This window comes from Periophthalmus magnuspinnatus, chromosome 5 (genome assembly GCF_009829125.3).
Source record: "Periophthalmus magnuspinnatus isolate fPerMag1 chromosome 5, fPerMag1.2.pri, whole genome shotgun sequence".
In the NCBI taxonomy this organism is placed as follows: Eukaryota; Metazoa; Chordata; class Actinopteri; order Gobiiformes; family Gobiidae; genus Periophthalmus; species Periophthalmus magnuspinnatus.
The window spans coordinates 31,797,127-31,823,268 of NC_047130.1; the positions used below are offsets into that span (position 1 = coordinate 31,797,127).

The 26,142-nt window shown below is 40.7% G+C and overlaps 1 protein-coding gene across 7 annotated transcripts in view; it reads right to left on the minus strand.

The window, feature by feature from the left end:
* The window catches only part of eif4g3a (eukaryotic translation initiation factor 4 gamma, 3a), a 34,014-nt gene that overhangs the window by 2,448 nt on the left and 5,424 nt on the right, over positions 1–26,142 (minus strand). The window contains exons 3-30 of one of the 7 annotated variants that reach the window (XM_055222028.1): positions 25,332–25,439; positions 24,753–24,845; positions 16,800–16,832; positions 14,844–15,023; positions 14,156–14,264; positions 13,906–14,066; positions 13,400–13,525; positions 12,417–12,567; positions 10,528–11,244; positions 10,075–10,166; positions 8,819–9,098; positions 8,614–8,738; positions 5,975–6,094; positions 4,788–4,943; positions 4,424–4,621; positions 3,814–3,957; positions 3,475–3,711; positions 3,011–3,115; positions 2,448–2,586; positions 2,077–2,189; positions 1,694–1,784; positions 1,448–1,571; positions 1,137–1,357; positions 929–1,047; positions 672–838; positions 442–567; positions 230–311; positions 36–134 (exon numbers count right to left, since the gene is read on the minus strand). In XM_055222028.1, the coding sequence (XP_055078003.1) occupies positions 36–134; positions 230–311; positions 442–567; positions 672–838; positions 929–1,047; positions 1,137–1,357; positions 1,448–1,571; positions 1,694–1,784; positions 2,077–2,189; positions 2,448–2,586; positions 3,011–3,115; positions 3,475–3,711; positions 3,814–3,957; positions 4,424–4,621; positions 4,788–4,943; positions 5,975–6,094; positions 8,614–8,738; positions 8,819–9,098; positions 10,075–10,166; positions 10,528–11,244; positions 12,417–12,567; positions 13,400–13,525; positions 13,906–14,066; positions 14,156–14,264; positions 14,844–15,023; positions 16,800–16,832; positions 24,753–24,845; positions 25,332–25,439 (4,416 nt within the window). Of the gene's footprint in view, positions 1–35; positions 135–229; positions 312–441; positions 568–671; positions 839–928; positions 1,048–1,136; positions 1,358–1,447; positions 1,572–1,693; positions 1,785–2,076; positions 2,190–2,447; positions 2,587–3,010; positions 3,116–3,474; positions 3,712–3,813; positions 3,958–4,423; positions 4,622–4,787; positions 4,944–5,974; positions 6,095–8,613; positions 8,739–8,818; positions 9,099–10,074; positions 10,167–10,527; positions 11,245–12,416; positions 12,571–13,399; positions 13,526–13,905; positions 14,067–14,155; positions 14,265–14,843; positions 15,024–16,799; positions 16,833–24,752; positions 24,846–25,331; positions 25,455–26,142 lie in introns of all 7 variants that reach the window. The other 6 variants (XM_055222029.1, XM_033967181.2, XM_033967178.2 and 3 more) reach the window with 6 other exon arrangements.

Here is a 26,142-nt window from a genome sequence, read left to right on the forward strand (position 1 = left end):
CTGTACTATAATCTTATACTACAACAATGACTAACCTGCTGTGAGATGAATGATTGGACATCCTCTCCTTCTGGTAAAAAATCCACCCAGCTCAAACCAGATTCCCTCCACAAGGACCCCACGGACCTATGGCTCTGTAAACACATTATATTTGCACATATTAGAAAATGACTTAAACAAAAGCACGGCCTTACTATCATATTATTTGTGTCACTGGTTCAATGATTACCATCTGTTTGCATAGTAAGTGCAGTATTTCAGAAATTAGGATTCCAGCTCTTCCCACAGGAAGCAAAGGTTTGCTTAATTCACTGTAAAAAGACATGACAGAGCAACCTGTAAGGATGATTTGCTTGAAAATATCTTGTAACAAACTTATTTTATGATTGATTTATAAAGTAAAATTAAATAAAATGTTGTGAATGGCACAGATTCCTGTACCTAAAGAGCTCTCTCATAGAGAAGCCTCCATCTTTTAGCACTGGGCAGAGCAGTTCAGCAAGATACAGCCAAATGTGGGGAATGTCAATGGCCATGTCATCTGCCTGTTCCAATGTGTCTGAAAATCTGTGAACATCGACAGAACAAATTATAGGTCTTACGAGTTACAGTATATGTGACTTGTTGTCAAATATAGACACAAAAGATCTCTAAACTGCATTTCTGCTGACCCTTTATAGAACTCAGATTTGGGGAGGATTCCCTGATGTACAAGCTGGAAAAAGAGCTGCCCCATGTGGTCCCGTGTGATCTGACTCCGCTCCAGAGTCGACTCGACTCCAACGCGAACAAAGACATGCAGCCGAGAGCCCAATTCATCCACACACTGGACTGCTTCCTGCAGATTAACCATCTTCACATTAAGACTTTCACTGATATTAAATAATTAAAATTAACAACCAGTATTAATCTTGTAACAAACATTTACCTTGTAGTCATTAATGTGCAGAAACTCATCAATAATGGATTTGGATTTTCTTTCAATTTCTTCCTCGGATAGGCCAGTCCGCTCTTGCATCAGTATCACAGATTCAGGCTTAACTGTAACTACATTTAGCAAGTTAAAATATAAGTGTTTTGTCATATAGCACTGTAAAAATTATGTGTACTGTTGGTGTAATATAGCATTTGCTCACCAGGATCCTTGATTCGGTTGCGCTCCACTTCAGGTTTGTCCTCTGTCACACTGGGTCTCCTGGGCTCCGCCCCCTCTGTGTTCCGGTCTCTCCGAAGCTCCTCTGAGGCCTGGGGATCCTGCAGCTCTTTGGAGCTCCCTCTTCGGAAAAACGGACTGGATCGCGATGATGGGCCAGACACCAGAGGCTTGTCATTACGCTCTCGCCCTGTGCTGCTTCTACTAAAAGTAAAAAAAAACTCATCATTGACGCATTCAAATCACTAGTTATCATTTATAATTCAATACAGTAGTAGTGGTTTTCAGCGTTACCTTCCTAAAGATCGTCTAGAATCAAAGTCTTGGTTCTGAGGCGGTGTGGTGGAGGGCTGGGCTGTAGGTGTAGGCTGCAGAGCGGAGTAACGATTGAGGCTAGTACTAGATGTGCGTGACATTTCTGTTGAGATAAGAAATAAAAAGAATACTAAATAATTCTTGATGAAAAACACTCTTGAAGTGTCATTTGTTATGAGTTTATTTGTTAAGGGTAATGATATGAATAGCAAAGATGAAGTTTACCTGAGTCACTGGCCTTGGCACCTCCGCTGCTTCCTTTTACCCAGGTGACTTGAGCTCGTGGACCTAGCTGTATCTTTTCATCCATCTGTGGCTGTACATGGAGAAAAACAAGCTTTTACAGACAACAAACACAGCAGTGTGTAAAGGAATCAAAATCTCTGAGCAGCACTACCTGCAAAGACCAACAGAGGGTGCATGTAACATTTAAAGCCACAACAACCCAAGTCAAGTTAGGACAAAGTGTACTCTCTCCTACAACCCTCTCATACGTGGTCAAAGTCAACAGTGTTTATAAATTTTATCCAGTCAGTTAAAATAATTCAGATTTTTGTGAACAGTGAAGTTGAATCTTCATTATTCACAAAGGGTGACGCATGTCTGACCTTGGAGATCTTTGGGATCTTTGCGGGGTCGATAGTCCTACTGTTCTTTGTCATGGGCACAGTGTTCCAGGTCTCGTCTCGCTGCATGCGCTGGTCCCTCTGCTCTCTTGGATCTGTTCAACAAAATACATAAGATATACATATATAACTACATACTGTTCTTCTCTAATGTTGTAGAGGGGTTTATATCTTAAGTACTATGTGTCAATTACATGTACTGTAAAAGGAGTATCCTCTCTGTTGAGGGGCACAATGAGGGCTGTGTGGCCATTTCAGACAGGAAGTGGGACTGTTTGCTCATGGACTTCCTGAGTGCCTGTAGATGTGCCGATGTGACTAAGCCTTAAAGAGGATTTGAGCGCTGCACTGACCTGTACGTCGCTTGCTGTCCTTCGAAAGCAGTTGCTGGTGAACTTTCCTCTGTTCCTCCTGTTCCTCAATTTTGGCCTCTTTGTGAATCTGCTCAATTGTTTTGGGGCCCTGGTCTGCTCTCCGGGACACCCAGTTGTGCTAAGAAACAACAAGCACAATCAATTACATATCAAGATGGCTAAATTGGAAAAAAAAATCTGTCCACCTAAAAAAACATGATAATTTATGATGATTTATGAAGATGGCAATGATTTGTGATGATTACTATTATTTATGATGATGACTAATGATGAATTATGAAGATGATGCCAATTAATAATACATCTTTTTGGTTGTAAAGCAACCAAAAAGTCTCAATAAAAGTAGTTGGCAATCTTCCTGTGTCTGTATCTGATGCATTTGCGAGTGGAAATAGTAACGCTCATGTTCTTTAACATGTGTGGGGATTGTTCTGGACTAACCATGGGAAGCTTTAACCAATACGTTAAAAAAGAAAACATGGTTAAAAAAAATGTCTGCATGGGAATGTCGAAATCACATGCAGCAACAAAACAAAACTCACCAATCTCAGGTCTATAACGTCCTGAAGCATGAACCGTATTCTAGATGAAGTCTTCCTTTCCTTGACTATTTTCTCCATCTGATTGAAATACTGATCCATTCGAGGCTGTGGAGAGTTATGAGTTAAGAGTTGTGGCATTTTAGAAGTACAACATATATGGTCACATCCATTATGTTAAAAGGATTCTGTGCCTACTGTAAATATCAAATAGAAAAAATAAAAGTCACTTATAGAGACATCACCTCTATAAATATTACTATTTTACTATTAGTCTGTAATTTGGTCTTGTAGTTTACAACGTTAGCCATTAGCTGAGCCCAGTTACATACGGTTCATGAATTTAATTATGTATTACACTAATTATTTTATTCCTACATGCAACTTTATTCTATAGAAGTAAGGATGTGTATTTTAAGAACTATTTAATGACATTCATATAGCTTTGTGCATCTTATTGGGCAAACCTTAGCCTTTTCGAAATCCAGGTCCTTGCCGATGGTGGTGAGTAACCTGCAGAGGCACTCCAGGGACTCCTCATCATGGTTCTTGAGCAGCTTAACCACACAGTCATGCATAATGGCCTCCGTCAACATTTTGAGTTTAAAAAGTTCCCCTATAAATTTAATATTGCCGATGGAGCGTCGCCGGGCTTTGTCCTTTGCTTCCTCTAGCTCTTCTCGTAGCCTCTCGCGCTCTGTTGTCTAAACACAAATATAGAATATGTTACAACTATAAAATAAACCGTTTTAGTAAAGGATATTTTGTGTAGAAAGCTCCTTTGAAATACTGTCAAGCTGTCTTACTGATGCAGCCGAGTCCAGTTCTTTCTGCTTCCTTTCAAATACCACATCATCAACTTTGTCTTTCTCAAACTCCTTCTGGCATCGGTTAAGAAGTAGTTTGCGAAAGTTCACTGTAGTGTTGGGTTTGTCCGTGGGCACTCTGAGCTGGAAACGCATAAGATCCGATATTAGTGATATAGGTCAGGAAAACAAAGTACTGCAGGCACGATGAACAATCCTTTATTGTGCTTAATGGCTTTAACACAGTAGTTCCCAATATTTTTCTCTCCACGACCCCCATTTTACTAGTGGATACATTGGCGACCCCATCCCAACATGAATCAATTATTTATTTCGAGTTTTCTAGTTTTCACACACTGTCATGGCAGTCAACTTAACATTACAATTCTTAAATAACAGAACTTTTTAATAAGCTAGTGTCTTGTTAGGAAACATAAAACCTTGTTAACAAAATATCTAGATGGCAATCTTTAGAGGGCGACAGCCATACATAGTCCATGTATATCAGCTGTCAACCATAGAATGTACAAATCAACTTGGCTGAGATTCCGAAATTTAAATATATTGTTCAACACACTGTGACAGTGTACCGGTTGTACTAGCAGCTTACCATGGCAAGGCAGCGGCACATGTTTCCATAGGCAACGGAGAAGCTGGGCTCGTCTATAGCCTTCTCAAAGACCAGGTCAATGACCCCTTTAAGCCTCTCCTCAGTGTCAATGGTCAGGTCTGTTACCTGCTTCATCAGCTGATTGAACTTCTGGGGTGTCAGTTTGTTCAGGATGCTACGAACCTTCCTAAAGAGTTCCTATTGAAAAAATAATATATATATAATTTTATGTGTATTATATAATTTTATGTGTATTTTATATATATATATATATATATATATATATATATATATATATATATACACACACACACGTTGATAGAAATGAAAAAAAAACGTTTTTGCTCGTGTAAGTTTTGTTTACCTGTGTTTTAAGTGTATCTGGATCCTCTGGGGGACCCTCTCTCTTCATACCTGGTTTCCAGGCATTCTCAGCCTTTTTCAGCTGTACATCATCATTCACCGACACATTCATGATAATCTTCCTGGGAGGGGGCCGCCTGGAGCTAATGTTCATGAGCTGTAAAAAACAAAGAAAAAAAAACTTAATAAACTAACAATACAAGAGCAGTGTACACTATTCTGAGAATTTAGTAACAGTAAAAGTAAGATAAACCATGCATCCTACTGACTAAGCTCTGAAAGCATATCAAGATATTTCAACAAAAATTAAATTAAATACTATAAAAATACATCTACTACTGCTTAACCCTATAGCGTCGAAGGCTATCGTCGCCGATAGAGCGCAGATGCAACCAGTCTCAGTCTCTCAGTCTCAAGTAAATTCAAACAGTGTCTCAAAGCGGAGGCACGGGGCTATTTAAATATTTTTTCCGTCAGTTACGGTAATCTGCCTCTGTTGCTCCGCGAAGGTGACGAATAAGAGCGCGGGTGCTGCGGGGATTTTCCCAGTCATTTATTCGATGCGTAAAAGAAAAGGATGGATGTGTAAAATAGAAGTAGATGTGTGAAAATATGAAGTAAATTCTGATACTTCCTTCAATATGATTTTTATGGCTAACAAAAATATAAAAGTCTAGGTGACCTATACTGGCCCATAGTGTGCTCAGTCCTTAAAGGGTTAAAGACTTCAATATCAAATAATAATAATGCCTTACACTTGTAATGCACTTTGTCAAAGCCTCTCAAAGCGCTACACTATAGTCATTATTCATTCATTTCCATACTTGGTGATGGTAAGCTACTATTGTAGCCACAGCTGCCCTGGGGCAGATTGACGGAAGGAAGGCTGCCAATCTGCGCCATCGCCCCCTCCGACCACCACCTATCATTCACGCATACACCACTTTCATACTAGGCAATGTGGGTGAAGTGTCTTGTCTAAGGACACAATGACAGAACTTGGTCCATCCATCCAACCAACCACTGTTTACCGGAAGAATATAATTGTGAGACAGCAAGTAAGATTTAGTGTTTGACTACTAATGGCTTAAACAGCAGGTGATTGGCTGTATGAAAAAGTGAAGGTGGAAGTTGTTTTGGTAACTTGTGATGCGACAGCTGGAGTGTGTACTTGTGTGTGTCACTCACAGCAGCGCCGCGCCCCCCACTCATCTGTCTGCCAAAGTCTGCAAAGGCAGGTGTAAAATCTGGTCCTCTGGAAATCACCCTGGAATCCACCACTCGCGTTGGCAGCTTATTTTGGTTCATCTGCAACATGGAATAGACAACATGCATATCATTATTATGGACAGCAGAGGGAGCACCAAGCTTCATAGAATTGTGTTCAAATCTTGCACAATGACAATAGTTTGAGAATTTCTAATTTACTGAGTTAATATAACTACAAATCACACTCAAAGACATGTCCAGATTTTAAACCATGAATTAAAGGCATGCCATGTAACTTTTTGGTGGGGGGGTCCATCACCAGTTTTTCTCTGTTCCACAAGTGTTTTTATTGCTCACAAATACCTTGGAAAACACACAGTCTTCCTGTGAGTAGGCTCGCCTCTCCACAGACCTCACACACAGTGGGGCCAAAAAAATACTTAGTAAGCCACCAATTGTTCAAGTTCTCCCACTTAAAAAGATGAGAGGCCTATAATTTTCATCATAGGTACACTTCAACTATGAGAGACAGAATGGTGGGAAAGAATCCAGGAAATCACATTGTAGGATTTTTTATGAATTCATTGGTAAATTCCTTGGTAAAATAATTATTTGGTCACCTACAAACAAGTAAGATTTCTGGCTCTCACAGACCTGTAACTTCTTCTTTAAAAGGCTCCTCTGTCCTCCACTCGTTACCTGTATTAATGGCACCTGTTTGAACTTGTTATCAGTATAAGAAGACACCTGTCCACAACCTCAAACAGTCAGACTCCAAACTCCACTATGGTCAAGACCAAAGAGCCGTCAAAGGACACCAGAAACAAAATTGTAGACCTGCACCAAGCTGGACTGTATCTGCAATAGGTGCAGCTTGGTGTGAAAAAATCAACTATAGGAGCGATTATTAGAAAAAAGGAGACATACAAGACCACTGATAAGCTACCTTGATGCAAGATCTCACCCCATGGGGTCAAAATGATTACAAGGATCACAATGGTGAGCAGAAATCCCAGAACCACACGTGGGGACCTAGCGAATGACTTGTAGAGAGCTTGGACCAAACTAACAAAGACTACAATCAGTAACACACTACGCTGCCAGAGCCAAATCCTGCAGTGCCAGACGTGTCCCCCTGCTTAAGCCAGTACATGCCCAGGCCCGTCTAAAGTTTGCTAGAGAGCATTTAAATGATCCAGAAGAGGATTGGGAAAATGTCATATGAAACCAAAATAGAACTTTTTGGTAAAAACTCAACTTGTCATGTTTGGAGGATAAAGAATGCTGAGTTGCATCCGAGAACACCACACCCACTGTGAAGCATCGGGGTGGAAACATCATGCTTTGGGGCTGAATTTTTGCAAAGGGACCAGGACGACTGATCCGTGTACAGGAAAGAATGAATGGGGCCATGTATCGTGAGATTTTGAGTGAAAGGGATCCCAGACACACCGCCCGGGCAACGAAGGAGTGGCTTCGTAAGAAGCATTTCAAGGTCCTGCAGTGGCCTAGCCAGTCTCCAGATCTCAACCCCATAAAAACTCTTTAGAGGGAGTTGAAAGTTCGCGTTTGCCCTGCAACAGCCCCAAAACATCACTGCTCTAGAGGAGATTTGCCTGGAGGAATGGGCCAAACTACCAACAACAGAGTGTGAAAACTTACAGAAAATGCTTGACGTTCATCATTGCCAACAAAAGGTATATGACAAAGTACTGAGATGAACTTTTGTTATTGACCAAATACGTATTTTCCACCATAATTTGCAAATAAATTTAAAACATAAAAAATCTGACAATGTGATTTTCTGGATTTTTTTTCTCATTTTGTCACTCATAGTTGAGGTGTACCTATGATGAAAATTGCAGGCCCCTCTCATCTTTTAAGTTGGAGAACTTACACAACTGGTGGCTGCTGACTAAATATTTTTTTGCCCCACTGTATCCTCATCTAGATAGACAAGTTTAGTGCCATTCAAAGTGTCAGTATAGACTGGTGTATGAATGTGTGTGTGAATGGGTGAGTGGTTGCTTGATGTAAAGCGCTTTGAGTGCCTTGAAGTTGGAAAACTGTTTTAGAGGTTAGACACCTATAGAGATAATTTAGGGGAAAACTGTAATAAATATCATTACTAAAATAGCAATGTCTTTCCATGGTGCTTGATCTGAGAAATGAAGAATACATGAAAAGCACATCAGCCCTATTGCTAGAGTGCTGGTCTGGTTGTTCTCTCACCAGATGTGGGGGTGGGGCACAAACTCTTAAGCACTGCCAAGCGTGACATAATAGCAATGGGATTTTAATCAAAACAGTATTTCTACTGGCTGTACACTCCACCCGTATGCAAGAGTGGATCAAAGGACTGCTGCAGACCTTCAGTGGTGTGAACCAATCAAATGAATCTACACACAAGACCTTTTTGCCAAATTATAGGTCAAGAGCGTAAAAGTAGGTAAAAAATTTCACCACTTCAACTAAAACTAATTACAGTTTATTACATGGAGCTCCATGTGAAGTTTGGGCCCCAATAGATTGGGTTGCACAAATAGATTAATTGGGGGAATAAGAAAAAGACAACTTACAACTGTAATCCAATACAATTTTCTCACAAGCTCACTCACCTTGTCAAGAACAACATCACTGATTGGTGGTAGGCCCTCAGGTTTCTGTATACATGCTGGCATAAACTGGAAGCCTAATAGGAAATCTCTGCCATACTGTCTCTTTCCAGTGGGCTCAGTTAGATCTGGGTGAGTGAGAAGATGAGGTTAGATGAACATAAACATTGATGCGGACTTTTAAAACTTTTACACAAAGAAAGTCCACCTTCTATGTCTGGAGGAACCCCAGTTGAGCTCTCTTTTTCTCCAGGGGTCATTCCACTGTCGCTGCTCTCGGTCTCAGATATGTGGCCTGCTCCGTTCCTCATTGGCTCAATTTCGGCATCACCATTCTCCTCCAGACCAGTGGGCTTTCCATCAGGGTCTGGGCTGCAGGCCAAGGGGGCAGAGGCAAAGGCTGATGGTACGAGCATAGGGCTGCTGCTCAATGCATCAGACTGCTGGCTCTGTTCTCCAATAGACTCATCCATTGGACAGGCTTCATCCTGTGTGCAGAAAACATTAATTACTTGCACTCAGGACAGCCTTGTTGGTGTCGTTTTTGTTTTTTGCCAACACAGCAAAACAATTATCTAAGGGCAAGGAATGTCATTTTAAAAAGGTCACTGATGATGCAGGGAGAGCTTTGGAGCTGTGGTAGTGTTTACAAGCATATATCCAAACACACCTTTAATCTCAGCTTCATAAGCAATATTCACCATACAAAATTGACTGTACTAAGCAACAACTGAATAGTTCATGTAGATAAATCTTTGTTCAAAGTGATAATAATGCAAAGAAAGCTCAAGTGGAAAACAGTGGGTTCACATGCAAGGGGAAGCTGAGCAGTAGAGACGATAGATACGCATTTGTTTAGATTTGACATCGACTGATGTGATTTTTTTCATGGCCGATGCCTATACCAATTGTTTAGAATCCAGAGTAACCGATGGCCAAAGCAAACTGGACTGATACGCTGGGCCGATTTTTCTCAAATTATGTAATTTAAATTTACTATAACTCCCCCCAAATAATTTACCACAAACATTTAAGAGAGCTGTAGTCACGTTTTTTTCATCTAGCTCTTCGTTTTAAAGTGTTAATATAAAGCTTTGTGTGTATTTTTAAGCAGCAGATCAACCAAAACAAAATATTGGCCTGTGCTGTAGATTTAAGGCTAATAGCCGATACACTAAAGTTTTAAAAAATCTGCCATATATCGGACTAACTCTAGTTTAATTCCTAGACAAAGTCGTTTTAGCTCTCTCTTCACATGTGGAAACACTTTCCACATTAACCATTCCCATATTGTGCCATTAGTCTACTCTACGAATACTTGGTCGTCAGTTGGTAAAGGACTCATTTTAATGGAACATCTTTTATGTTGTTATGTACAGACAGCATACATGATATGACAATCTATCCCTAATTGAACTAAAAAGTGCATTTACTCTGGTGGTTTGAAATAAATGTTTTTCTTACTTCCTCTTCCTTTTGAGGTGTCTCTGCTGCTGTAGAGATGTCTTCATTTGGTTTCCTCCAGGTCTTTGGTATAGTAGAAGCAGTCTGATTAACTAAAGACAAGTGTTGCATTTAATACGGTCAGTGACTAGTGAGGCTCATTCAGTTCTCTATAAGGACAGAATTCAAATAGGCAACCCAATGTCAATAATCTTTCTTGTTTAGATGGCATGCTTCTTAACTTTAAATACGGATGTTTAAACTTAAATTACTGTGTCAATAATCAAAGCTAAATAAGAAAGAAAGCACAAGAAACAGTTAATACCACTAAGCTGTTCCTGAAATCACATGCACTTGTGAGATTTTTGTAAATGTAGTTTTGTACTTGTGTAGTGAAAACACAAATTAACAAATATACAAATACAAAAATAACTATTTAGTCTTGCCAAAAGTGATACTGGAGCAGACTTGTACCTGTTATAGGGCTTGTCCTGGTGTTAGCTTGTGGCTGGGGTTCCGTTTTGCTCTCTGAAATACTGTTGCGAGCCTCTGTACCTACTCGAGAGGTCATGTCTTTAGAGTCCAAAGGCTGGCGGGGCCCATCTGCCTCTGTTGTGGCCTGCACTAGAGGCGGAAGGCCTGGGGGGAGCATCATGGGCAGGACAGGGGCAGGGCTGGAGGTGACCGTGACTGGTACAACAGACACCGGTGCCACAGGGGACAGCACAGCAGCCGCAATGGGCACCTCGGGCCTCATGTCGGGTGGGAGAGTTTCAGAAGAGGCCTCTCTAAAGACTGGGGCAGAGAGCTGAGGTGAGAGGACTGAAGATAGAAGCACAGGTTCATGGGCTGGCATGTCCAGTTCAGCCACAGGGTCAGCAAGGCCATTTAAAGTTTTAGGAAGTGGGGCTGGAGAGGGCGTTAGAGTCCGTGGGGGGTCTGAAACTGGTTTGTCTGTATTAGGGGTGTGTTTGGGTTCTGCACTCAGGGGTGAGGGTGAGGCAGAGAGCCGGTCACTACTGTGGGAGGCCGTGACTGGGACAGTGGACACGGGTGCAGTGAATGAAAGGTCAACTGGCACCGTCGAAGTTTGCTCAGCTAAAGGAACATTAGCTTCAACAGAGGCTTCAGATGAGACAAGCACCGGAGAGGAAGACTTCTGAACAGCTGGCTCCAGCTTTGATGAACCATCTGAGCAAATGCAAACAAATGAAAAACATGTTTCACTGTAGATAGTAAAAACATGTAAAACAATAAATATAAATCAATTTTCACAGTTGATGAAACTTGGATTAGAGCCTGGAAAACTTGATGCAGTGTAAAGTTATCAGCATGATACATAGTATTACGTGAACAAAACAAGGCGTGTCAGTCTTTGGTGTAAAGATTCCAACCTAGTTCTTTGGTAAAATCTTTGCTACTGTGCCAGTTAGTTGAAGCAGATGGGGCAAGATTGCTAGAAAGCTAAAGGTGCCTACACTCTACACAATCATTTTATAATACAGTATAGCCAAAGCATATCCATAGGGGTGGGTGATATGTCACAAATTTTAGAGCTTAAATCTTCCTTTCAACTTCATCACAATTCATGTAAAACTTTGTTTCCTCCAAAAGGCAATGGAGAGATACTAAATAATTTCAGTTTCTTGGATTACTTCACTATGATTGGTTAAATCCAGCGGTCACTAACATAGCTGAAGCTGACCAATTGATACTTTGCAACTGATGTTATCAACATTCACTGGGATATGATGCTAACTGAAGGCATAGTCTGTCTGAGGGTTTGTTAGACTTTAATCTGAGCTTTGTTTTAAAACAATCTAACCATAAAGAAAGGACATATCAAAAAATCAGCTCATCTGTTGTAGTTCCAGCTGTTAGTCCTCTCAAATAACATTACAGTCTCAAGCTAGCAAGCATTAGCAAACAGTTTTTCAGTAGACACACTTGCTTTTCATGCACACGATCACCAAGATCTAAACAGGACCATAAATGCTCATATTGCTCATAATCTCCTGAAAATGTGTTGTTTAAATCCATTTTGTATTTTCTTCATGAGTTTCAGGCTATACTTTTTGGCAGTGTTTGCCAAAATGTGTGCATTGTGTCACTGTGGTTCCACAATACACATACATGTAGAACACCCCCAGCCTGATGTCACTGTGAGGAATCAATTGGTGGAGTACAGAGCAGCATTAAACAGAAGCTCTGATATGCAGTATGGATTTGACAATTTTACCAAAATTACATATTGTCACAGGAATCAGATCAGATCAGATCCATTTTTAATCATACAGGAGCAAACACAGAAGGCAGAATGTGTGAGTTTTCATATTTCTTGAGAGTACAAAATTGAGTCAGACCTGGGCTTGCTTTGACGTCTGAAGCTCCAGAAGCCAGCGGTGTTGGTGGTGATGGTAGATGTGGAGAGTCCAGCGTGAAGCCTCCAGAATGGGCCTGCTGCGGCTGTGAAGGTTGTGACTGCTGCTCTGGAGTCTGGCTGTTGCTCGACTGCTGCTGTGTTTTGAGGTAGAAAATGTGAGGATAATGAGGATGCGGCCATAAAAACTAGCAACACAGAAAACCAGAATGATAGGCACAAAGATGTAGCAAGTGCACAAACCATGTTCAAGCAAGCCCAATGCACAAGATAGCAAACAATAAGGAGTCCAATGAGGTATGGGAAAAGAAAAAAGAAAAAAGTCAACAAAAGAAGGAAAAAAAAACTCAGAACAATGCCAAACAGGACGAAAAACAGACAAAAAATAAAAATAAGGTAAAAGAATATGAAAAGAGAGGAAACACTGTTAACATCCATAGACAGAGGAAATAAAGAGATCACTATTCCCTCAGCAGAATGTCACTCCACTGTGTCACTGCATTTATCAAATTATTACTACAGTTGGTATAGTTAAACTATACGAGCCCAGTGAGTTACTTCAAATCCTTTTGCTAAGTTGGTGAATGAAGTTAATCAATATTGTTTATTTCTGATAAATTAAGCAATAATTCTCACTGTCTTACAATAAGTTTACATGACATGCTTTATATAAATGTGAGGACAAGTGGATTCTGTTGAAAGAGTAGTACAACACAAAGTACAAACAATTTACTGTACAATAATAAGAGTAAAAACAGAGACAGGAGGCAGCCTGTGTAAGAAACAGTGGTCAAATGTTTCTATATATAAATGTTGTAAATGTGTTGCTCCAGTATTGGATATGACACTAAGGAAAAGTATAAATTGATATTTGGAAGCCATGTGAGAAAACATGAACTGTTTTTGGTGCTTAAGATGTGTCTTGTGCAATGGTGTGTACCAACAGTATTTAAAGAAATTATGTACCTGTGGAGGGGTTGGGGTGGAAGAGGGTGGACCGACCGGAGGCGTTGAATTCCTGCTTCCTGAGCCTCCTGCCATGATCTCCTCTGTGATGTCCCTGCCACCCTGATTGGGGTCACGGATACGGATCTGTGAGAACAATAAGCAGACGTCAGTCACTATCTTAACATGCACAGGAAAATTCAAGTGCACTACATCGCCAAATTCAAATAGTCTTTAAACTATGGGATGTTCATATACAACTTCTTTTCGCAGAATAGATAAGCTTTTGGTTAGTCTGTGCCTGATGTAAATCGGACTGCGTGGTTACAAGAAGCATCAGCTTCTGTAAATGTGTTCTTGGAATCTTCTGGTGTTTACATGCATTTTGAAAAATCTAAGGTGTAAAAAAGTACCAACTCTTAAAAATATTGTAATAAACCTAAAGTACTGTATTTACCGTACATTATTACTTCAAAACCAACTTAGTTCATCTCATTTTATAATTCAGAGATGTATTAAATGCTCACCGTTTTCTTCTCTCGCTTAGCTGGTGGAGGTTGCTGTGGTGTAGGCACTATAATGGGGGGCGAAGGGGGGTATACAGTCTGTGCTGGGTAATAGGGTGGCCCCGCGGTGGGCACAGGAGCAGGGACCGAGGGTGAAACAGGAGGATGATACCTGAGGGGATCTGATCACAAAAATACAAAATAAAAATGCGTAGAGCTGTTATGATTGGACATTTAGTGGGTTAGATTTCTTAATATGGAGGTAACTCACGGTATGGGGCAGGGTATTCCCCTGGCCCAGGACCAGGATAAAACGTGCCGGACCCCGGAGGCGGTACAGAATACTGCTGAGGTCCCACATAAGGCGTACTGGGGCGATACTAGAAGACAAAAACAGTACAATACAACAACTTTAAAAACAATTTTCTTGAGTTTTGTTTCTGTCAGCATGTGTGGTAATGTTACATAAAAAACAAGCCATAGTTTCAAATAAAATTTCAATTGAAAGTTTCCGTCCAAGAATAAAAATCCATGCAAAAAATATACAAAACAATAAAAATAATTCCGTGGATGTACAGTAGAGCTGTACATTCTGTGAATGTACAGCTCTACTGTACATCCACGGAATGATCTTCTCATACTGCATACTGCAGAAAGAATTAGAATTTATTGAGTTTTGAAAGCTTCAGTCATTTATGTTTTCTCTCAATTAAGCAGAGGGTTACAAGAGTCAAATCTATACTGCAAAATCCAACCGTTTTGGGCAGTCAGCCTTTTCCTGTAAGAGCAGAAATCTGTGCAACTCACTAATCACTGAAACTTATCTGAGCTCAAAATATTCACCTCCAAGAGGTATATAGTTTAAACTCTTACCCATGACTCTGAATTGTCCTCCCTCTTACCAATCCTTCAGCACAAGTGTTCATTGATTAATTGATTAAATGTTTAGTGAAACTGACCTGTGGGATGTAGTACTGTGCAGCTTGTGGCGAGGGGAAAGGCATAGGTGGCATGGTCATCATGATGGGCTGATTGGTGGGATACACAGCTGCAGTGGGGGTTTGCGAGCTGGGCCGTATAGAGGATGTATTTGTAGGTATGGTTGGACGTGTGCTCTGCATCTGAGCCCTCTGGAAAAACTGTAGGAAAGAATTAAAATACTATTAATAACTATTTTACCATTTCAAACCAGTGTGTGTTTCAGTGTGATCCTTATAAACACCACCCAAATATTAAACTAAACTTTGTTTCCAGCAAACTATCCAAATAAAGAGCTGATCATATTAATTGAAAATTATAACACGTACAAACAAAATAACAAAAGACATGGTAATTACAATTGTTTAGATAAAACATGCTGAATAAACACAGTGTGTAAATGTCCAAACTGTAGTGAACATTGCCCAACCCCAAGCAACATATAGATGCAACACATTAGTGAAAAAAGTAATTTTTTTATGTGTTCATTTCAATGCATACTTAGAAAATGCTTACAAAAATGACAACATATAAAATCATTTATGGCCCTAATACAGGGTAAAAGAGAACATAAGGGTTGATGGCAACAACTGGCCTCACAGGAGTGAACAGGATCATTTAAGGACAAATCTCATCATGCCATGCATGTCTGCAGATTTTTATATATATATATATATATATATATATATATATATATATATATATATATATATATATATAAAAATTATATGTATATATACATATATATATAAACATTTTACCTGGATAGGCCTGAATCCTCCCTGGTGTTATGAAAGCAAGAGAGAGAGAAAAGAACCAATAGAAAAGTCCGACAATCACCCCAACACATCAGGACAGAAAGCCTCCAATATTATTTGAACTTGATTATTGGTGTCAGTGAATTTGCTGATCAAAGAGTCAAAATGACACAAAGGCAAAATGCTCTAAACAATACTTGGATTGTCTGAGTGTGGGCGTTCAAATAAAGGAAGCTTGCAACAAAGAACAATCATCTATCAACATTTCGATTTACAACATATTAAATTCTACAAATCTCTACAGTGCAACTCTCCCTTGACTGCTTTGCTAAATAAACACTTTCCTACCACACTGGACCGGGTCATCATCTACAGGGATGACTTGGCAACTTAGAAAAACAGTTAAGGGCATGGGCTTGTGGGTTTACAACACATTCTTGTCATGAATCTCCCTCTGTGTGTAAGCTAAACTGAATCTCCTCAACTCTGTTAAAGGACTATACCAATTATGTCTGGGATGCACAATGCCACGAACAAATGTTATTCATTTCTGCTGGGTTTGACTTTTAGATTTAACTAAACTTTGTCTGAACACAGCCCTTACCAACAGTAAGATAATGACACTTGTAAAACAGGTGTTAAGTTGTTAAATTGATCTTTGCTTTGAAGTCACTATTTTGCATTAAGTGCATTTCATTAGAGACAATGGTTGTTTTCTCTGACAGAATAAAGGCCTCTGTTCAGTCACTGTCTGCTTTCCATCTCCACCTCCGTGGTGGCACAAGGAGGTGCAGCACCAGTTTGTGACAGGCAGTGTTTTTTGCGGTACACAACTGTATATAGGAAACCAATTAAAGGCAAATGCATTATAAGCTGTTACACTAAGACAACAGGAACTGAGTTATTTTCAGAGTAATATGTACCACTGAACTTAAATGTGCAATGAAAATAAACATGAATACCGGTAGATAAAATAGAGACCCCATCTGTTCTATCATGTGTTATACCAAATTGCAAATATCCCTCATCTAAGAAGCTCATTTAACTGTGTTCAAGACACTTAAAAGAAAAATCTCATACATTTGAAGGACAGCACTCTTTGGACAGCAGTAAAACACTTTATGACAATGGCTACGTAAGAGAAGGAGCAGGAGGGGTGATCAGCAGGGGTATAATTACCTGATGGTGGGTTGGTCGAGGGCCCGTAGCAAACTGGTGGGGGAGGGAGGAGAGGTCCAGCAAACAGATTGAAGCAGCGATGGTTAAGCAGGGAGGAGAGAAAGCATAAAGGCACACACATAAGATGAGGTGACGACAGGTGGATGAAGCTCTAACATGGCAGACAGTGTAGAGACCACATCTCAATTATTGTCTTCCTTTAATGAAGAAACAATGACTTTGTATTTGGCTACCATTCAAGAAGATCCAACTAACTAGCTTCATTTCCGGTGGGGGCAGGCCTGTAGCAAGCAAGTGTCATTAATAATAGACAAGTCTATGTTTGTAAAAAAAGTTTAAAAATGATACATTACAAATCTGAGCATTCTTTACATTAATGAATACTCAAAAAATAATAGATCCCAAATACACAAAAATGCATAAATATCAGTCAGACTTTAGACACACCTTCTCATTCAATGCTTTTTCTTTGGGTTTATTCTTTTCTACATGGTAGATATATACTGAAGACATCAAATACATGAGGCAATCCCTTCTCTCAATGAGATTCATAATGAAGTCTCCTTAAATGGTTTTCACTTCACAGATGCCTTTTCAGGCAGATTTTTGTGGAATGGCAAGCAGTGATCAAATCAAAGAACAAAGAGCTACTTTGAGCAATATAAAATATAAAACGAGAGTTTTGCATGTAACTAAGGTTCTGGGAATTCTGGATGACCATCAGAGGGTGGAGCTTATCTATGGATATTGTCTGTGGAGCACATAGGTTGAGAATAAATACCAAAAAAGTCATGCCGTGGATGTGACCTGGGTGACATCAGAAAATACATATACCTGACACACAAAATACACTTGCACACAGCAAAAGAAAGTGGTTGATTCATATGAAAAGCAGAGACTCAGGTAAGATAGATGGGTTAGTCTACAAACCGCTTTGCAGAAGAGATCGCAACAAGGAAGGCTGCTATAACCAACATCCACCTTAATTGTGCCCAATCCAATGGTTCAAATGGAGTTGAGCACAACTCTTCCAGAACTAATGGAAAATCCCATGAAGGCACTCGAGTAAGCCTTGGAGGTCGCAGACGGAGGACGCCTGTTAAAAACAAAGACGAAGGAATGTGACCCCACCAATCGGCCATCAACCAAAGAGTGGCGGGTTGAAATGGCAGCAACATACATTTTAATAGTTGAACTAGAGAGACCTGTTGTGCAATTTCTAAGAGTAAAAACCTTTAAAATATAAAATGAACAAAGAACTTGTCTTGAATCAATGGGAACAACAGTACAAGAAAACCAGTTTAGTCTAGTCAAAGTGGCCCATAAAACTAGAGACTTTGGTATCACTATAAAGGTGGTTGTGACACAGACACAGATGTCTCCACAATAAAGATTTGAATACAGAAAGCCATAACAGACCCTTGTCAAACAGTGTCTGAAGATAGTTCAAAAGTACTGGTACAGGACAGTGCTGTGGGTCCACAGGCAATGATAGCAATATGGTCTGGACCACTGCCTATTCACATTAGGTCAACATGTAGTCTGGCCCTTCAGTGGCAACAGATACAGGTGAAGGCGCTCTGGGTGAGGATGCCAGATGCTCCCTCCCAGCTGTCATAAGAGCCCCTTCCTCTGAGGGAGAGCCCAAGGCTTCCAGTTGAGCTTTAGAAGCATGGAAAACCATATTCTCCCTGGCTAATAAGGAACCACTAATGTCACTCTGTGATTGCTCCCGGCTATCCTGTGCAGCGCTAGCAGCAGCAGTGGAAAAGGAGGAAATGCATACAAAAGGCACTCCATCCATGTGTGTGCTAGTGGGTAATGCCTAAGCAGACTGTTCAGTTCTGACACAATCAAGCTCAAAACAAATAGATCTGCCTCTGCCGCACCATAGTTCTTCTAGATTTACTGTACCACAGTCCAATCTACATTCAGCAAACTTGGCAGATGGACTGCCCGGACACTCTGCAAACGAGGCACTGATCACAGGTGAAGCTCCCGAGCTTCTATCAGTGAGTGAATGTATCTCGTGCCTCCTTGATATGTGATGCACTGTTGAATGTGTTGTACAATGAAACAAGAACGTGCCTCCCCTGGAGGGCAGGAAGGAAGAACGTCAGTGCTAGCCCAATAGCTCACACCTCCAGTATGTATTCAAGCCTCTCATGAGGGCTCCAAACAGCCCTGACCATCCTGTGGCTCAAAACAGCTCTTCAACTGTGACTACTTTTTGGTAACAGGGAAGAGAGCGCAGAGAAATGACACTGGATAGGAACTCTGTTCTGCAAGCTCAGATGGTTGAGCCAAGTGCTGTAGTGGGCACAAAAGTACAGAAGCCCCAGAGGTATTACTGTAGATACTGAGGTGAGTTTGCCCATCAAGTGAAGCGACAACTTCGAGTCCTGTGAACATGAAAAACGAGATTGAGAACATTCTTTGCCCTCCGAGAGCATAGTCACAGAATTGATGGCAATGCCAGTGATAATAACCTGTTGGTCTGGAATCAACAAGCTCTTTGCAAAGTCCACTGCAAGTTCCAAATTTGATAAATGGTCTAAGTATCCCTGAGTGCTTGATCTCAACTCAAGCCAATCGTCCCAAGTACAGGAGAATTTGCAGTCTACTGGGGCTACAGCGGTGCAAGTGTTGTGGCCACATAGGCAAGGCAAGGCAAGGCAACTTTATTTGTATAGCACAATTCGTACACAAGGTAATTCAATGTGCTTTACAGAATAAGAAAGACATTAAAATTATACAAATCAAAACATAAATAATCACCCAATCTGCAACTCTCTCACCCACTCGTTTGCACCCTATAAAAACTTTCTCTCGCACTCTTTAAACACTGTCTTGCTCACTTTAAGAACTTTCCCATTACTTTACAAAAAAAACTTTCCTGTCACTTCTCAAATACTTTCCTGTCACTTTACTATGTCTAATAAAAGTCCATCAGTCCATGTTTCTTTTGTCATCATAAAATGACCATTAAATGAGAAGAGTGCAGAATAAAAACCTTTCAGTCATATTCACAGCTAAACAAAACCGTTTTGAGCCTGGATTTAAATATTGTCAAAGTAGAGGCCTGTCTCAGGCACATATCACATATCTGGTGAATGTTCAAGAGGCAAGAGAGAGAGAGGAGCAGCTTGAACTGGTATGCTCGTCCTTCAATGGCAAAGCAAAAGAAACTGCCCGTGGTGTGGCACTACAGCTATGGGGACATAAGCATCCTTCAAGTCGAACCTTATGAACCAATCCCTTCTCATGACAGACTAAAGAACATCTGTGGTACGTAGCACGTGAAAATGTAGCACCTTGGCATAACTTGACAACTTCAAAGGCACCTTTCTACAGAAGATCCTGAATATCTTACCTGAGGGCCATCGACCTCACTGGGTCAGAAACAACGGTCATTTTCACCCCATCGAACTTTGGGGGTCGACGTCTGAACTGAATGTTGTAACCATTAAACAATGTTGAGATCGTCCTTTGTCTTCCAGCAACTTAGATGTCTTGGGGGAAAACTGATAGAGGTCAGATGCCGAGTCAGACTCAACTGTCGTAGCAGCCCTGTGGCCTGAAGGCACAGTCCCAGTGGACCTGACTGTTATTTCTGAGAGCTCTTCCTCTAGGATGAAAAGAGGTCTGGAGAGAAGGTGAACTCGTCTGTTCTTTGCCATCAGCACCAGGAAATGATGAGGTTCTGACCGGGGAGCGAAAGACCATAGCACCTCTGGGTTGGGGCTTGGGAGGCTTGTAACCCAGCAAACTGTCAGCGAGATTGATTTGCCTCAACAGCCCCCTCCAAGCTCTGCTGGGCAGCAGGTCCATACACCTGGCCTGGGACCACAGGCAGTGTGCAAAGTGCGAAGTTCTTGGAAATGAAGTCATCTGTGACTCTGCACTGAGGATGTGGACAACGAGCCTCTGGTCAGGCAGCATCAGATTCCACTACAACCAGCCCCACACTAGGGCCATCAACAAAAGGTACATGATCCAAGATGAATTAGGGAATCACCATCATTATGAGGGGTAGGATAAGGCACAGAGGGGTGAAGGCTGAGGTTGGAAAGGACTTAATCTAAGTGAATTCAGAGGCCAAACTGTCCACTTTAGCAGATAAAGCCTGATCGTGACAACTTCTTTGGCCGCAGGGGTCTCAGTATTTGGGCACTTGTGGCGTTTAGGCTCTTTAACAGGGCTAGAGGCTAGAGTCAGTTTATGTATACTACTAACAACGGCTGCCAGCCTAGCAGACCTTTCTACCAGTGGCAAGGAGAAGCAATTAAAACAAGCCTCTTTGGTGAGTGCTTGTTTCAGGTTTCCAACCCCAAGACATTGCAGACATAAATCATGGCCAACTTCTGGGCTTAGAGGTGCCAAGCGGCTGTTGCATCCCTGCATCAAAGATGTAAACATCATGCTGTGCTATGTTATTATTCGAGGAACACACTACTAATGGTAGTGTCAATAGTTCAATGCACTAGGAACATCCGGAGCAGGGTGTCACAGACAGATGGTTGAAAACTGGTCACTAGGAATGGGACGATATACAATAATATCACTAATTGTAATTGTAAAAAGGTCCATATTTAATCGTGATCATAGCACACGATTATAATCACCTTTACGGCACTAGACTGCCTAACGTTTCCAGTTTCAATATAATGTTTAGATGTTAGTTCAGGTGTTTGCCCACAAGGGGTCCTACTATCATAGCAATGAAACTTGTAGGCTATTCTGAATTGGGGATGATTGGGTATTCACTGAGGTGAAGAAGCATCCCCAGGCAGTGGATCTGGATCCAGATGACGCCACACATTTACACACGTGGACAAAATTGTTGGTACCCTTCGGTTAATGAAAGAAAAACTCATGGTCATAATCAATTAAAATTCTATGAAATTTAACCAAGGAAAGTCAACCATGCTTCAACAGAATTACTTAAAAAAAATAAACTCATGAAACAGGCCTGGACAAAAATTATGGTACCCCTAGAAAAGACTGAAAATAATGTGACCAAAGGGACATGTTAATCCATGGTGTGTCCACTTATTCAGCATCACAGGTGTCTACAATCTTGTAATCAGTCAGTGGGCCTATATACAGGGCTACATGGAGTCACTGCGCTGTCTGGTCCATGTTGGTGTGTACCACACTCAACATGGACCAGAGGAAGCAATGGAAAGAGTTGTCTCAGGAGATTAGAAAGAAAATTATAGACGCATGTTAAAAGGTAAAGGCTATAAGACCATCTGCAAGCAGCTTCATGTTCCTGTGACTACAGTTGCACATATTATTCAGAAATTTAAGATCCACGGGACTGTAGCCAACCTCACTGGACGAGGCCTCAGGAGGAAAATTGATGACAAATCAAAGAGACGGATAATACGAATGGTAACAAAGGAGCCCAGAAAAACTTCTAAAGAGATTAAAGGTGAACTTCAAGCTCAAGGAACATCAGTGTCAGATCGCACCATCCATCATCGTTTGAGCCAAAGTGGACTTAATGGGAAATGAAAAACAAATCATAAAAAGCCAGATTGGAATTTTCCAAACTACATGTTGACAAGCCACAAAGCTTCTGGGAGAATGTCCTATGGACAGATGAGACAAAAATGTAACTTTTTGGCAAGGCACATCAGCTCTGTGTTCAGACGGAAAAAATTAAGCATATCAAGAAAAGAACACTATCCCTACTGTGAAACATGGAGGAGGCTCTGTTATGTTCTGGAGCTGCTTTGCTGCATCTGGCACAGGGTGTCTTGATACTCTTGAGATTTCATTGTATCCTGCACAGATTCAAGGGATTCTAGAGAGAAATGTGCTGGCCAGTGTCAGAAAGCTTGGTCTCAATCGCAGGTCATGGGTCTTGCAACAAGACAATGACCCAAAACACACAGCTAAAAACACCCAAGAATGGATAAGAGGGAAACATTGGACTATTCTAAAGTGGCCTTCTGTGAGCCCTGACCTAAATCCTATAGAGCATCTTTGGAAGGAGCAAGCCGTCTGGAAAAGTCACCCTTCAAACCTGAGACAACTGGAGCAGTTTGCTCATGGGGAGTGGGCCAAAATACCTGCCAAGAGATGCAGAAGTCTCATTGACAGTTACAAGAATCATTTGATTGCAGTGATTGCATCAAAAGGTTGTGCAACAAAATATTAAATTAAGCGTACCATCATTTTTGCCTAGGCCTCTTATGAGTTGTTTTTTTTAAATAATTTTGTTGAAGCATGGTTGAAAAGCAAAGTCTGACTTTCATTGGTTAAATTTCATAGAATTTTTATTTATTATTACTTTTGTCAGAGTCAAGTTATTTGTGACCATTGTGAGTTTCTCTTTTATTAATCAACGGGTACCAACAATTTTGTCCTCATGTGTATATCCTTCACTCAAGAAGGTAAAGTCCGATGTGTGCAATTATTATGGCTTTGAAAAACAATACCAACAAGGCGATGAGCCACCAACCTGCAGAACCTGCCAATAAAAAGTCACAGCTCCAAGGACAAACATGAGGAACTTGCACGCACAACCATCCTGCATTGTTTGACAAACTAGTTTGTGTTAGTTTGGATTTGCATGAGTAATGGTACGTGTTTGTGTCAACTTTGCTATCGCTAGGTTAGCGCTAGCTAAATAGCATTTTGCACAGCTGATGGCTGCGATGTCAGCATAGCCTTTATCATATCATTTTTTCTGGGGGCTTTCTCAGGTTGATTCAGGTGTTGTTGTTTTTTTTCAATATAGTTATATAATTGGCACATTTATTATTCATTCATTGTTAATTTCACTTGCAGCAAAAAACAATAAATGTGATCGCTCAGACATCTGCAAATTGTATGGTAATTCATGTTTTAGTGAGTTTTTTAAAAACTGTAAACCTTGGTTTAATCATTATCATGATAATATCGTTAATGGAGAGTATTTTGACCCAAATTATCGCAAGTCTAAATTTTCATATCGTCCCATCCCTACTGGTCACTAACATGGCTGAAGCAAAAGACACACACAAGACACCGGGTCAAGTAGTCGATAGCTAAATCCTGACTGCTACGTGCTGTGTCATTGGAGCGAAAGCACTCACAAGGCACCGAGTCACAAACTACCCCCTAACACAGCTTAATAGTCACAATATGGTATGCTGGAATTCGCTTACTAAAACCAAAAACCAAATAATAGCTAAGGCACAAGAGCTGAGTCACTCATGGGGCACTGGTGCACTACAAGCTTATTACAATGGTATGACAGTCAAGAAATGGCGGTTCCACTGAAGCAAAAGCAATCAAGAGACACCAGTTAAAACACTAGTTCAACTCTGAGTCGATAAATGTTCTATCTTACGTGAACCAGGATATGCAAATCTAGTCTGCCAATAGTAGCCATTGAACATGCAGTGTACGATAAGATATATTCCACAGTGACAGCTCCAATATGTGGAAAGAAAAGTTTAATGGATGCGTCAGGTATATATGGGTTTTCTGACATCACCCACGTTTGTTGGTATTTATTCTCTAACTATGTGCTACGCACAGATGTAGATATCCAGGTGAAAAGCATTGCCCTCAGGTGGTCAGAAGGAATGAAATAGAGCATCTATTTTGTTTACTATATTGCATGTGTTTATTCATAGTTTTGATACTTTCACTGAAAAGGTACAGTGTAAATAATCATGAAAATTAAGCTATTTTTACAGGCAGATTAACAATATGAATATTTGTGATGTATAACCACAAAATTTAGTGGCAGATCTTACCTACAGGTTTAAAGGCAATAACTTGAGACATTAAGATGTGCAAGAGAGGGCAGAAAATATCAACTATACTTAAATACAGAATTGACATTTATGGTCTTTGCACCTGGGGCTGTTGGAGGTCAGATATGACACTGTACAGTACACATTATTATGGGACTGTTGAAGCAAAAAGGAGGTACAGGAGAAGGTCACTCACGGGGCGAGTTTGTTGCTGTGCGCTCATTGTCTGGGTCTGTGGAGAATACACAATGGCAGCAGAGCCAGCATTCTGTCCAGGGTTGTACGGAGGCTGGAGACAAATGAAAGAAAGATCACAAGAATGTTACAAGATTAGAACCTGTACAAGAGCAAATGACATAAAAAAGTCTCTCAAACTAAAGAGGAATTTTTCCGTATTTATTTTGTGCTTTGAGTGTGGACTGTGCCTTTTTATTTTTCTTGTCAACATGAATGTGACCAGTTATGGTCTAGTGTAGGTGTATGGACAACAGGCTAGCAAATGCAAAAGTGGTGTGAACATAACAAGTGGCCACAAAGACAAACCAAAAAAGGGGCAGGATAGTGACTCTGAAGGAGATGATTTTGATGAAGCACAGTTGGAGGAGGAACAGACTCTGGTTGTAGCCTACACTTTAGCAACGTGACAAAAATTGGCAGGGCAAAAACATTGTTCTGTATTAATGAGGTTCTGGGAAACAATGTTTTAAGATTTATTGAATTAAGTATGTTTTGGGGTACATGTTGAGCAAACCTAAGTGTAAGTATGTAGATTTACCTGAGATAGGGCAGGCGAGTGAGCATGACCCGGCGGTGTTCCCGCCAAGTTTGGATGTCCCTTTGTGATGTCGTGTGCAGTGTAGGGAGGGCCAACCTGCCTGGCTACCTGCATTACAGAATACTGTATATGAGATAAAAAAAATTGAATGAGACACTGCGTAACAATAATTACATAATTTACAAAATTATACAAAGTTGTAACAATACCAAGTAGTACAATGCTTTCTTATTTAGAAAGTTAGTTTCAAATAAAGATCTTATGGAGATTCCATCTCAAATAGGTCCTTAATAAATTCCTAGTGAAATTATTTCATTCTAGGTCAGACTGTTATGATCCACTGAGCTAAACTCAGTGATGGGAATGATCTATGGGGCTCATTTGTAGGCCACATAATCAAACTACAGCCCTACTCATGTGTGACAGAGAGCACCTGGGACAGGGCTGTTGGACTGAGTCATGTTAGACATGCCTCCTCAGTGTGGCTGCATCACAGTTATAGCACCAGCATGAGAGCTCTCAAAGCCATTTTACACTGACTCCGCTCATGTTCATCAAGTGCCTGAGCTGCTGCAGCTGTGAGGCAACTACTGCAGGTGTTGCTCAATAAAACAATGAAGCTGAAAAAACAGCACTTACAAAGGGCAAAGGAGAGATAATAGTGAGGCCGAAGAGCAGACAGAGGGCCTTGGGCAATGTGCTGTTTTTTAGGATGCCAGACATAATGAACATATAAATTAGTATTTGGACAATGTCTTGAGATTTTGGAGTATAAATTTGGCCCGTTTCTCACTCCGCTCTGTGTGGCCCA